Source organism: Brienomyrus brachyistius, chromosome 19, assembly GCF_023856365.1.
Source record: "Brienomyrus brachyistius isolate T26 chromosome 19, BBRACH_0.4, whole genome shotgun sequence".
NCBI classification, from domain to species: Eukaryota; Metazoa; Chordata; class Actinopteri; order Osteoglossiformes; family Mormyridae; genus Brienomyrus; species Brienomyrus brachyistius.
In genome coordinates, this window is record NC_064551.1 from 15722147 (window position 1) to 15736748 (window position 14602).

The following is a 14602-nucleotide window of genomic DNA, read 5'->3' on the forward strand; positions in this document are numbered from 1 at the left end:
AGCTGAGCACGCCAGCCTTTGGCTGCAGTCTCCGGCGTTGATTGCGGGTCACATCTTTGGTTTTCCAAGCAGAAAACTGGTCAAAGCAAAGGCTTCTACTAGCAACCCAGCTGAACCCCATGACCTTTTCTCTTAATGCATGGCTGTGCCCCTGTGCACAAAGCAAGATCCATAGTTTGGTGAGTTTGGTGTGAAAGAACTTGACTGACCTGCACAGAGTCCAGACCTCAACCTTAATGTGTGTATTTGTGTGTATTTGTGTGTATGTCTGTATTTATAATGCCCAGAAAACTGATCAACCACCCCCAAGTAATCCATCAAACAAGCTAAAAGATTAGCTAAAATAATTTAGCTAGCTGGCCACCTTGCGACAAATCTTACTAGATAATTGATGTCACTGTGGTTTAGGTGAAATTTATTCTGTGATGATGTAACCTGGCATCAACCTGGTGAAAGGATCTTCGTTCATCCAACACCCTGTCACTGGTTTCAGCAATAATCTGACAAATGCCCCCAATATCAGCTGCTTCTGAGCTGGACTGGGCTCTCTTCAATGATGCTCACACGAAGGTCGGTCACAGGCACACCAATGTACAGGTTGAGTAACCGGTGGCAATTCGGGCAAACCTGGGGCTCTTTGAGACTGGCCCAACCCATCCAGCACCTCTGCTGAAGGGGACCATGACTCCACGCGTGTGGATTCTGACTCTAGATTGAGCATTTATGACCTCGAGCACATTCTCCAGGCTGAGCAGACTCCGACTTTGATCACCTACTCTTGTGCCTCATCCCGTGTGTTTCTGTTAAATAAGGGAAATGTCTTCCTTTTCAATAAAGTGCATGAATGTCTTCAAAATCTCTCTTTTTTGCTAGTACACTTGGTTAGTACATTTTTCACAATTGTACATATATCGGAAAATGTTCATTCCCGAATATTCCAACAGATTCCCGTGGAAAGTTTCCGCCTCTGAAAATTCCCAGAATGTGCATCTCTTTCTGATGAGGAACAAAAAAAAAAAATCACGATCCAGTTTCTTCTCCGTTTATTCCCCGGTGGTGATGCTAACTGGCGGCAGGGCAGCTACAAGGCCACTGGCAGGATGAAGAGAACAGCGATTTTCCGCTAAGTATGTTGATGAAACCTGCAGCCAGCCGATGGAATGAAGCAGGAGGCTGTTAGCATTTATCCCCCTTGAGCTGGTTCGGATGTCACACACTGAGGGGAAAACGAGGACTGGATGAATTTTTATTATTTCTCTTTGCAGTAGCTACAGTGTCAACTAAGCACATACAGTGAAGCAGTAAATACACACTGAGAGCCCTTCCAAGGTTCCCCCCACATCAATATACTCTGAATCTTTAGATCTCTTTGAGTCCTGGCTTTTTTTTAACACTACAAAACATTGTATATTCAGAATAATTACTGGGGAAATGGTGGAAAGGCGTCAGAAGTTATTCACACACATACCTCCTCTGAAGTTTTCACAAGAATAAAAAATCTCAAGAAGAAATATACTTAGATGAGAGTTGCAAAAAAAAAAAAAAATAAGGTGGTCCGCTTCAATAAAACATACGGGTGGAAAGAGTGAAGTGTAAAAACACATCTATGTGAAATGCATTTTGGGTAAGCTGTGTCTGCTGGAACACAGTGACAGCGATGGAGGCTGGGCGCTTATCTTGCACTTGTAAATGCATTTATGTCCAGCTTCCAATCACTTATCCAGGTCAGGGTCACTTGGGGACTGGAGCCTATCCCAGGCAGCACAAGGTACAAGACTGGGATACACCCTGAATGGGATGGCAATGCATCACAGGGTACATACATACACATCACAGGCAGCTTCAAAGTAATAGCTAACTTGTGTATTTTAACAAAAAAGTTGAGTATCCAAAAGTAACAAGCAAACTACACACATACTGAGCAAACGTGCGATGCAATCCCCCCTACCCAGGAGTGTAAAGACTCTGTGATATTTATATTTCGTACACGTTTCAAACTCATATAATTACAGAGGATTTCTTTAGCATCATTTACATTTTGTCACTGTATCTTCTCATATTGCCGTCTCTCGCTCTCGCTCTCACTTTAGCTGGCACGCTCTCGGGTGTGGAGGCTGTGCAGAATAAGGGTTTTGTTCCTCCTCTACTGGGTGCTAGCATGTGTCTGCAGTATCCGTGGTGTTTTCACATCACATGTGTCCGGGTGGGCAAATAAGAGAAAATTCAACTGTGAGTGGTACTGTGGGCCTCTGTACGTGCTGTGCAGCTTACTGGAAACAACCTGTCTGCATTGCTAGCCTGGTCATCTCGTTCGCTATGGCAGCGTTTGGGAGAGAGACAGCCGCACTTCTGCATCCCCTGGGAGTGGAGGGATTCAGCCACAAATGCTACGCAAGCCCCTAACTCGACTGACAGCCGGATCACTGACAGATGCCATTTAGGGGCTTTGATGAAAGTCAATGCACTTAATAAAGGGAATTACAGAGAGTTCTGCATATGTCATTTCTCATTACTACAGCATCCTGGCTTCTGACCTGGAGGACAACAGTGGCTTCACACGGAGGTCTGCGGCCACCTAAAATGACTTGATGACATCGGCATCCATTCTGTAACCAGCAATGCAGCGTGATTTAAGGGCAGCCATTTTGTTTGTTTAGAAGAGAGAAGAGATTGGGTATTATTCTAAATCACCACTCTTTACGTAGATCAGCCGGGATGAATTCTGCAAGGTTTCCATGGTTTTTTGTGATTCAGTAGCTGTTATAAATGTGAGGGTGCCTGTTCTCAATGGTCTCCAAGCAAATATGAGGGAGGGCCAAAAATCTTACACATCTACTTTATCAAAATCTGGTAGCACTTTACTCAAAGGGGCACAAATAGTGTAGTAACACATGCTTACTTAACACATTAATTAACCGGAAACATAGTATTAGTTACGTACTGATCCCATGTCCGTTCATAATTATTCAGTCAATCAACAGTTCATGCATTTCATGCAGTTGCTATATTTATTCATGATTTGCACCTGAGTAGTAAATGAGTTACAAAGCTTACTTGTGTTCCCTCAAGGGGCATGTTCACTGTAGGGAAGCCAAAAAAAGACAATGAAAAGTTTTTGTACACGATCTTGCACAATTATATTAGTCGTTTCTATGCACATGATTCTCCCTAGTGCTTGTGTGGAAAAAAAGGAAAAAAAATGCAAACACACACTTCGGATTGAGTTTGCATCCAATTTTCATTGTCATCAATAGGAGTGCGCAGTGCAGAGAAATGCGTGCAGCAGTGCGTTTTCAAAATTCACCGCAACGCACTAGTGAGAACATCATACGTTGCTTTCTATGCAATGAATGATGTTCTACCGAATCGCAGAACGTGCGCATTGATGAAAAGCGCAATGCAACACCCACAGTGGGAGCAAGCCCTTACTAATCAACCAATAGCGTGATGAAGCGGGGAGTTTGCTTGCTCACAACGTAAACCCATCAGGTCCTGGGATTAGCTCGAAGCCTGCCATGACCCTGCTCTGCGACCGTATCTTTGGTAAAATGCACATGTTAATGCTGAGCAGTTCTCCCACCTCGTGAGACTTATTCACAACACTTGTGAGCGCAGGTACCAGCTCATTACTGTACTATACGCGGATTTGTGGGTGAGGAAGCCGTCAGTCCAGATAATGGATCCATTTAGCATCTTTTACTTTATGGGTGTGAGCAGAGTAGGCATTTAGAATTGGGCAGTCACAGACGTCATGCTCAGCAACGATATAGCAAAAATAAAACGGACGGTGGCATCTATCCGAGTGCAGCCAAAGTGACCTTTGACACAGACAAGAGCAAACCACAGATACATGATGCTGAGCAGCATCCCAACATACTTCATTTTCCCATCCCTGGAAATATGCCAACAGATTACTTTCCACTTACGTTTTCACACTTCGAAAATGACTTTGGTAATGCACACAACATTTCCTGTCTTGTTGAATCGTGGGCTGCAGAGTTGCTGGGTTTTATTTGAAGTGAACAATCTGAAAGCAGATACGTAGGTGTCTGACAGAGATGGGGGGGGTGGGGGGGTTATGGAGGGACACCGACGAGTCAGTCTACCTTCAGATCAAATCAAATTCACGAATCGGTGCAGCAGCCATCTTTGTGCGCAGTAGTCTGCAGCATTTCGGCCACAGCGGAGAGAAGCATTTCCTGTCTGAAAAGAATAAAGTCGTACGCAAGAGCAGCCATGGAAGATTGTTAACGCTGCCGAGGAGGAAATGCTCTTAAAAAATACTTTGGGTTGACTATGTCTCCTGAGTGTACGAAAAACCAAGCATTTGTCATCAGATATTTTCAGTGTAGGGTGAAAAGAATCTCTCGCACCATATTTGTTCCACAAGCAAACAAAGCAATCTGTGTATCGGTTATGATATCATTGCATGTAATTATTATTTTAAAATATCTGAATAAAAATAAGTCGGTGTGTCTGACTAGTACAACACAGTGGATAATTTGAAACCTTTCAGGCCTCCAGATTAACACTGCATGCCTGTCTTTGAAGTGGGGGTGGTCAGGGTTAGACAGTGTTGGCTTCAGAGGCCTCGCAGAGCCACGAGAGAGGGAGAGAAACAGAGGGATACAAGAGGAAAATACATCTCTAGGAAAATGCATGAATGGGGGGGAGAAAAGAAAAAAACTTACAAGCCAGCAACATTAGATCAAAGTCTAAAATTATAATTTACCTGCAATCTCAGTTGCAGTTCTAGAACTGAATAAGATCCGTCACACCAAGGTGACAAAGAAAAAAAAATACTATAAATGTCTACATGTGGTCAATACTTTCCCCAAGGCCTGCATCTGAATACAGAGAATTACGTCAAGAGACTATGGACACAGAAAACTGCAGTTATCAATCCTCAGATGCACTTCCCCATACTTTGTGTTATAAAGTGCTTCATGAAGACTGTGAAAGCCAAGAGAACCATCTTCTCTGGCACCTTCACAGCGCACTGTAGTCAATACGCTGCCACATTAACAGCCAAAACGCTATGTCAGATACAAAAAAAAGGACCACCAAGAAAATGATTTAAAAGGCAGAACATGCATGTGTAGTTTGCAGACTATTGATGAAAACTAGAGGAACCTTAGTTTTGAATAATCCACAGTGGTGTCCCTGTGATCGACGATTTTACTTCCAAATGCACATCAAAGACAGGAGGACGAAGTAAACATTAATTTTACTTTGCTAATCAACCAATAGTTGATTATATTAACCATTTATATAATTGACGGCGGTGTTAAAATAATCATTAATAAAGCTATGCTGCCATCCAGTGGCAGCTATTAGAATTACTTAAATAGATTCTCACCGCCATTGCATTTCATTATGGTATCATTAACCAGTTCAGTCTCCTCCTGGGCCGTTTTCTGCACTTGTGTGTCACCAAATGAGGCAAACAAACATTTTTACCCAAGATAAACATCAGGTGATGTAATGCTTCGTTAGCCGTTATAAATGTATGCATTACCCCAGATGATCAGTCAGAACAGTGTTCCTGCCTTATCACATTTTTGGCTTTCATTAAGCAAGTGTAAAACTAATAATGTTATTACTTATTATGAATAATTAAATTGTTTTCGCCAATTGTAATTATTATTAATAATACTGAAACGAGAAATTTCATAATCCATCATGGCAGAAAAACCATTGCTTATGCCGGCTCCTCTCACAGTGACATTCTTAGTTTAATGAAGAGGGAGGCTTTCACAGGTGGCCATGTGACTGCACATAACCACAAATCAAATTCACTTTTTGCACAGAGATGCATCTATAATTAAATATAATCATTTCATCAAGCACTGAAGGTCAAGGAGAAGCTGCCTCAACACAAACCGGGGAAGTTTTTAATCCCCGCGATTCACGCACTCACGCTCACTTACTCTTGGGGGGGTCCATGGAAAAGTCAACAAAAGAGAAACGCATGCCAGGGATCTTTTAAGCCACGCAGTGACAAGACTGGAGACGTCCACTGCAAACGCAGTGTACTCGCAAAGGTCACCAAGTAGACAAGTATCTTACCGCCAAAACCATGGGACATGGACCAAACTGGGCATCTCAATTTTGACAAGATTTCAACCTACAGCTGATTATATTGATACAGCAGTTGATTAAATATAGCAGCAATGGGCAGAACGGAACATAATGCTATAACGGTAAAACAAACCCTAACAAAAGTGAATATAAAATGTGAGAAGGATTTTTAAAAGCCCCAAAGGTCAGAGAGACCGCCTACCCCCACCGTAGAGAGACCAACACACAGGAGTTTCGTTTAAAACAGCTGCTTTTATTAGGTGCTTTGATTTCAGTGATACAAAAAAAAAATGTACCTATCCAATTTTACTACATAGTTTCATTCTTCTACACTGTACGTTCCGAGACTGGATGGGCAAAATGGTTCACTTGAGGCTGAACAAAACTTACATGTGAGACCACAGTTGGTATGGCTCAGAAAAATGGATACCGCGGCTATATTTGAAGTGTGAGTGTTACGTTACAGGGCACATTTTAAAGAGCCCTCGCACTTAACTCCACTTACTGTATAACTGGATGCACTGAAGTGACCTTGCGGTTTGGAGAACGTATTCATATTTTCATATATAAAAACCCACATACCCTCTGCTCTGAAGAAAATCAATTATCAAAAAAAATAAAATAAATCACAAACCGGAACAGTACTCACGTCACCTTAAAAGCATCTGAATATAAAAGTTTTGGAGAAACAATAACGATCAAGCTCTTCTTCATTAAACACAATCACAATGACTAAGTTTAAAACGCAGAGAGGCACATTCCTGTATTTTTTTTTTCCTCCTCCCATCCAGTAACACAAAGTAAAAAGTCAGAGAAGCGTTTTCTGGAGTTGATCTGGAGATCGGAGCTGGTACTAAAAACAGGTCACCAAGGGAAGGTTAGGGAGAAGGGAAAAAATGATAAAAAAAAAAAAAAAAAAAAGACCAAGAAACGTCAAAGTCCCACAGATCAAGCCACCAAACGCAGCTTAAGGCCGAATTGCTCTGTAAAGCGGCATTGGCTTCTCCTTCCAGGATGACCAGGTGTCGTTTCCCCCGATTTGGGCTTGGGGGGGCTGATTTACCTGCGCTTGTCCTTTCGTTCAGACTTGTGATCCCTCTCGCCACGTGAGGTCCGTCGCCCCGAGCGGCTGCCCTCCGAGACGGTGCGCTTCTGCTCGGACTTCCTGTCGGAGCCCTTGTCTTTGGGCCTCTTGGCGTCACGGCCGCTGCCCTTGGGTGAGCGCCGGCCCCTGTCGCCTCCGGCCCGTTTCCGGTCGCGCTCTCGCTCTGAGGGGCGCCTCTTGCGTTTGCTGTCTCCGTCGCGGCTGCGGCTCCGGCTGCTACTGCTGCTGAAGCTACTGGAGCTGCCGCTGGACGAGCTGCTGGAGCCGGAAGAGCCGCTGGAGCCGGAGGAGCCGCTGGAGGACGAGCTGCTGCTACTGCTGCTGCTGCTGCTACTACGGCTTCTCCTGCGGCCCCTGGCCTTGGCCCTGCCCCCCGGTCGGGAGTCTGGGTCCTTGGGGAGCTCCCCCACCTCTGACCGGCTGCTTGGCTCCACCTGGGTCCCACCTATCTGCCCAGGGCTTTTGGGCTCAACAACTGGCTGGGTGCTGTGGTCTTCAGGGACCGCTTCCGGCAGAACCTCAGGCTGCTCTGGCCCCATCGTCTCCGGGGCCTGTGGATTTTCAGCGGGAGGTGCCTCCAGGCCATTCTCCTGGCTCTCTTCCTGATGCTCCATGCTTCCTACCTTCCCACCCTCATCACCCACCTCCATCTCCACCTGCTCTGGACTCACCACCTTCAAGCCTTGCTCCACCTCTGCCTGCCCATCTCCTGGCTGACCCCTGTCCATCTCCACAGAGTCTGCAGTACCTTGTACCTGCTCCTCTACCTCCCTGACCACCTCTGCACCCATAGCATCTTCCTCCTCCATCTCTTCCTCCTCCTCCTCCTCTTCCTCCTCATCCCCCTTAGCCTCTGCTTGCTGTCCTTGGCCCTCACCCTGACTGCGACCCACCTCTCCCTCGGTCTGCTTTGCATCTGCCGCCACCTGTTGGGGCGCTTCCAGCTCCATCTCTGCTTCCTCCTCTTCCTCATCCACCTCCTCCTCTTCCTCCGCCCTTACAGGCTTACCCTCCTCCTTCTTCTTCTCCTGCTGCTGCTGCTCCTCATTCCGGGCCTCTGCTTGCTCCTTCTCCCTCATAGCCAGCCGTCTGGGTCTTACCGCCATCTTATTCAAATGCTCGGCAAACTCCTCTTGGCGCTCCTTGAATATAGCTGTGGGCACATCAACCACACAAAGAACAATTTTACTGAGCACTACTAGAGCTTACAGCATCCAGGACAAAACATTTAAGGAGAGCTTCACAGTGACACAAGTTATTTTGTTAATCATTGGGATTCCGAACAAAACGGGACATAGCCTTTTATTTATATTTTTATTTAAACAATGCTTTTAATTCGCTATTAAATCTGGCCAGCAGATACTTTTTTTTTCTTCTGTGGAAAATGAACGTAATTTGGTTATTGGATGAATTTTCCAATGCAGAAATATAGACATGCAAACAAAAAGGTATTAATTAATGCATTAAATGTAACTGAAGTACAAAAATAATGTAGTCTGTTCCATCCGCTTTTTGCTCACTATGTCCATCTCTTTTCCCCAAACTTCCAAGTAACTTCCAAATCAGCGGCTGTGCTTGTGATCAATCAGCAAGTCCTTCCTTTTTCTCACGATATTCAGTTATTCCGTAATTTGTCTCAACTAGTAATTTATTCTATACCTCCAATATACCTTCAGATATACAGCCTTCTGCATACAGTAGCACCCTTAAACACACATCCACGCTTGGACCCCTGGGAACAGAGTTTCATTTATAAATCTAGAAGATTTCTTTTTTTAAATATACAAGTTTAATACAATTGGTAACTCATTAAAAATACGCTCTCTTTCAGAACAAGGGAAAACACCTGAAAAAGCAGCCTGCATATTATTCGGAATTGGTAAGTAACTGGTTCCGGTATGCAGCCAATACTCACCATTCATTTTCTTCTGCGATTCCTCCAAGAGCTTAGTGGTGGCTGGGCACATCTTACCGGGAATGTAAAAGACCGCTGGCTTTGTTTTCGTGCGGATGTACTTTACGATTTTTGCATTGTGCTCATTCCATTCCTCTTGCTGTGAAAAAAAATATATATATATATCAAAAAGAGAAGCTGTTCTGTGTACATTTTACACATTTTAGTTAATGTGGTGTTATGGTGGGGGGGGGGCAACTAGTGAAAGGAGTCCTATTAAAATCTGCCATGCGCCTCTCATAGGTGCTGTGTTTCGTAAAGTAATTCACGAATGTGTACTTAACAGTCTGAGTAGGGGACACCCAGAGTAAGTCACTAAAAACGCGGACTGCATTTCACACACACACGCTGCGTTACGCGCAGTGGCAGAGTGTAATTACCAGCTGGGCCAGCTCCACTTTGTGCTCCAAGAGCCTAAGCTCCGACTGCTTGGTACGTCTCTCTTCGAAGAGCTCTCGCCTCTCGCTCTCCGCCTTCTTCCGCTCTTGTTCGGCCTGCACCTCCAGCTTCTTCTCTATCTCCAAGCGCTTCTTCTCCTGCGATGACCAGGTGGAAAGGGTTCAGATCAAGGCAGAAGCCGGCACGCAACGAGGACCAAGCAAGGAGGATAACAATAGGGATTAAGGAACAATTTTCCGGACCCAGGGTGCCACTCACCCGCTCTGTGGCCACGGTGGACTCTTGCTTGAATTTCTGAAGCGTTCCCATCAACAGACCGAACATACGCCGATTTCTGTGATGAGAGAGCATAGCTTCTATTAGCCCAAAACATGTACCCGCGATACAAAGACTACGGCGATCAATCCCCAAAACTACCGGAAGCGGCATCCAGTATGTTAAGATTCGGTTATGATGATGTCATATAAGGCTCAAAACCAAAAACCCGGCAATGAATAGAGTACTAGATAAGATGAGAACAATTTGAAGAGCTTCATTTAAAAGATGCTAAATATGTTTTTGCTCTCACTCTGCTCTGAAACTGCACACAACATAATCCACTGGCCTCAAACCTCTGCGCTTCGCATCACACCTGTTACACTAGGAATGCTAGATTGTTCTGCTCTGTATTATGAGCCAGGAAAGCAATCAAAGGAATATCCAGTTTTATTTTTAAAAAATCTCATAAAATCATCTCTTGTTCATCAGACAAGCCATGTCTTCTCATGCATCTAGACAAGGAACACATTCTGTCATAAAGCATTATAAAGCATCCTTAGTTCTTATACTGGCCATTATAATGCATTATGCATGCTATGTAATGCATTATGAAGCTATCTATATTGCCATAAAAGGTGAAACCTTCATTGGAGCTTATGACATATTATAAGCAATGCTATAATGCCTTATGACTGTCAATAGAAGATACAGTAATGTTTTATTAATTCTTATACCAACCAATGTAATGCATGCCATGTAATGCAGTAGGAAGTTATCATAATGCATTATTGATGACAGCTTCACGTAGTGTTTTACCAAAAATTCTTATCGTCACTATTTTTAATTAATTTTTAATTCATTTATGAATGGTCAGTATTATTGAAATAAGTGGAACTGGAACAAGAGCATAAGAAGCTCATTCTTTAAAAAAAAAAATCATAACTCAGCAATAAAACCACATTTAAATTCCTTTAGCAACCTAATAAGGGAGCCACACAGCATATAAACCATCTTCTGGAGACACTTTAAGAAGCTGAACACGTTACTAAGACACCATTCTCCACAGGAAACAATCCTCATCAAGCACACACAATGCACAGAGTCGGAGGTGGGAAGTTCAAGTCAAGATTTGGTTTCAACCAACCAGGTGACTACTGGAGTTTCACTCCCTGGACCTGAATTACCCACCTTGGCACATAGCAGGCCTGAGCAGTGTTTCAGAAACTTAAGTAAACAGAAATCACTGCACATCAGGACTCATTTTACCTCTGCTTTCCCTTCTCATCCATGGTCTGATCTTGAATGAGGTCTCGGCGCGTCCGCTCTTTTGTGGTGGCGACCACAGAGGACTGTAGTGCCGGCTGGTAAGGAAAAAGGTGACGATGTCAGGAGGCTCAACGTCTGGCCACCTGCCAGTCATGAGTTCCTACAGCTTAACCAGCCCACAGGTGATGCTGGGGGCCTCCTACCTTCTGGTCATCGTCGTCATCGTCTGCGTCACTGTCATGGCGCACGTCTCGCGCTCTCTGGTCACCAGCCAACCTTAGAGGAGAGGTGAGGGGGGGACACAAGGTTAACATAATTTCTGGGTGCAATTACCAGGATTTAGAGGACTTTTTGTAAATAACACACACACACATCAGTCTGCAATCCCACTTGTGAACCACACACACCCAGCCTTTTAAAGTCATGTCTACTGCCAAATGTTGGCAAACAACAGGATACGTCGAGGGTCTCAAAGACTTCAACTGCAGCTAATCAAACGGACAATGTGAAAATTTAAATCGTGATTGCATCACTTCCCTTGAGAAAGTACATTTTTGCATTTTATTTATCAATCACTTTTAGCCAAAGCAATGTACTTTCTTCTTGAGAAAGCAAGGTTAGAGTCCCTGGAGCAACTGAGGTGAAATCACTCAGGCACCTCTCGAATTCCAGCCTGCAACCATCTGAATTCAGATTGTATTCTAACCCGCTGAATATTGCACTTCAGCAAAAAGTCAATTAAAGCAATGGTACGTCTAGTTCTCTTATATTAAAACACATTCACGCAAAGCTCTCACCTCAACAAAGCCCCTTCGATGTCCCTCTGTTTCGTAGGGGGTCCTCCAGTGGGGTCTGAAAAGCCACGTCTCCAATACAAAACAAGATCCACAATACATTATGACCAAGCATGAAAAGAGCAAAACCATGTTAAACACACAGTATTCAAGCCCTCACTGCTTACCTCAATGCATTAATTCCTCGTCCCCTGCCTCCCCCGGGTCCTGGAATGGGTAGCCGCCGTGCCTGGCCAGGTCTGTCAGTGACAACAATTACCAACCTCGTTTCTGCTCAGTTTATTTTAAAAAATCCTTTTTTAACAACAAATTAGTTAGTCAGTAGTCACCACATTTACATCGGTCGTGGGGCAGCAGATAATGTAAAGGACTCTGATTGAAAACAAACGTATTTTCGAAAAGTGAAATTTAATCTGAGTCGTGTCCCCCCTCTCCCGAAACTTGTTAAATTACACGGTATCCTTGACCCGTAATCTGGAGTTTGGACTACGGTAATAAGGCGCACGTATTTCATAAACGAAGTAAAAGTGCCGATGTGCGACAAAACCATAGAAAACACATGAAAAGGCACTAGGATACATATGAATGTGGACGATTATCATGCATAAAGTGAAATGGCTGGAGTGTATACGGATATCTATATACTATGTGTTTGCTGCGACCACACGGCAGGGAACAGCCAGCCGCCTAGCCAGCCCTATACCCCAATTCAGTCACTTAAATCGGAAAGCGAATAAACTTTTCACCATTTTTTCCCGGTATCTAAGCGGGTTGAATCTTTGACATGGTGCTTCTTGTCGCCAACTGCAGAACACATGCACATTTATACCAACGCGAATTCGGGAGCTACATAAATCTGACCGCAAAACTTCATCCCATTAGCAGGTTAGCCAAACGCAGCTGAGCGGCCGCACCCGTAACAAAGCCCGCGCCGCTCCGGGCCTCTGCTCACCTAAGCTCGTTGGGGTCCCTCCCCGTCAGCTTTCTAATGTTTTCATCCACATTTTTCAAGCTCTCTTTTGCCTTTTCGAGCTGATCCTGTAAAGTCCTCACAGCCACCGCCATTTTCGATCCCTCCTCGCCGCCGCCGCAAAGCACCTCTGGGTAAAATATGTCATGCGCACATCCCCGCCTCTCACGAGAAAGGCTGTTCCTCTCCCAAGACCTGGTAGACAGGAAACAACGGGAACCATAAACTTCGTACTTTTTGTACGGACTCCACTGTGTCTTGAAACATGGAGCACAGAACATGGGAATCATGCCAATGGAAAATCTAGTAAACTCAATAGCTTATAGACTGAATGCCGTTTCATCCTGCTTTGTTTCAACTCTGGACACAAATAGCTGACCAGTCGCTGCTGATATGAGACCCACCAGGCTTATAATTATTCTTCAAATATATCAGCAATTTAATTTGGGGCTAAATCATTCGTGATTTGTATACCAAAAGTAGACAGAGATCCAGGATCTGAGAGCTGGAGGAATGTACTCTCTCTTCCTGGTGTTAGGATTATAACAGCAGCATTTTGAATGAGTTGAAGTTGTTTGATGGTCTTTTGGGGAAAACCAGTGAGGAGACATTTACAATAGTCCAATCTACTTGAGATAAATGCATGCATAAGTTTCTCGAGGTCTTGTTTAGAAATACAGCCTCTGATTGAAAGTGACTAAAATGGCTTTCATGTGGTTGCTGAAGTAAAGGCCTTAATCTATTATAACATAAAGATTTTGACATTGAAGATAATATGATTTAAATGTTTGTTATATAATTTATGTTAATGTATATTAAAGTTGTTAAGCTATGTTGGGATGTCAAGATATACTTACATACTTCTTATGAATGTTCTATGAAGGCATTAAGAATGCATTATAAAGGTGCACCGAATGTTCTACAAATGCATTATGAAGCTGCAGTGTGGCCTTGCTTAGTTCAGAATTATACATTCAAAGTTTTCTTTATAAATGTCAAGGTGGATCTGAAGCCTATTCTTCCTCTATGGTCTGTCTTCTTGCATTCCCTCTTTAGAATAACAACTACTCTGACATTTCCCCTTGGTGCTTTTTGTTTGCTGGATATTACTTTAGCCTTATCCGGTGCTATGGCATCAACAACCCTGATAATACGGCTGTTTAGGTTTCCAAGAAGGTCATTGACAGAGCCTCATGCTGTGCATGAAGACAGATATGGCTTCGATATAAATGAATCCTTAGTATTCTCATTCATGTGCATTTTTTTATAATTGTAGTTTAGGGCAGGGTAACTACAAGAGTTAACAATTCATGGAAAATATGGAAGTGATCTGACAAATCTAGATTCCTAATATCAGTGTTAAGAATACTGGGATTGTTGCTGGTAACCAAGTCCAGCATATGACCTCGAAAATGGGAAGGACCATTAACTCGCTGTGATAAATCCCACATGTCAAAGAGGGCAAGAAATTCTTTAGCAAAGATGTTATTGGAATTATCTATGTAATTATAAGAAAACTGTCGAAATCTGTAGAGATGACAGGAGATCAGAAAATGTATCAAACGTAGTATTTTGGAGGTCTGTAGACAATTACTAATAATTTTTGTGGCATGTCCTTCGTTATGGCATTGGGTTATTTAAAGGAGGCAAATTCGCCTGATGATGTTTGCCTGAATTGACATGAGTCCTTAAACAAGACAGCAACACCTCCACCTTTCCTCTCACCTCAAGAAATAGTTTTTAAAAAGTTGAAATTCAGAGGGGTTGATTCAATT

At 43.6% G+C, this 14602-nt stretch overlaps 1 protein-coding gene across 1 annotated transcript; it reads right to left on the reverse strand.

The window, feature by feature from the left end:
* Nucleotides 1-6313: 6313 nt before the first annotated feature.
* LOC125714934 (pinin-like) lies at nucleotides 6314-12971 on the reverse strand. Its single transcript, XM_048986041.1, has 9 exons — nucleotides 12810-12971; nucleotides 12025-12096; nucleotides 11861-11929; nucleotides 11267-11339; nucleotides 11064-11158; nucleotides 9798-9873; nucleotides 9521-9676; nucleotides 9102-9240; nucleotides 6314-8339 (listed from the first exon to the last, which is right to left on the reverse strand). Exons 1-9 carry the CDS (start codon nucleotides 12920-12922, stop codon nucleotides 7141-7143), a joined length of 1992 nt encoding a protein of 663 aa, XP_048841998.1. The 5' UTR covers nucleotides 12923-12971; the 3' UTR covers nucleotides 6314-7140.
* Between the last annotated feature and the right edge of the window lie 1631 nt (nucleotides 12972-14602).

Excerpts from the sequence above, each read along its gene's own strand:
- LOC125714934 (XM_048986041.1), bottom strand. The coding sequence starts at position 12,922 with ATGGCGGTGGCTGTGAGGACTTTACAGGATCAGCTCGAAAAGGCAAAA. Across the intron at positions 11,159-11,266 it reads ATGACGACGATGACCAGAAG|CCGGCACTACAGTCCTCTGT; the intron begins GTAGGAGGCCCC and ends TTTCCTTACCAG. Across the intron at positions 9,677-9,797 it reads CCACCGTGGCCACAGAGCGG|GAGAAGAAGCGCTTGGAGAT; the intron begins GTGAGTGGCACC and ends TGGTCATCGCAG.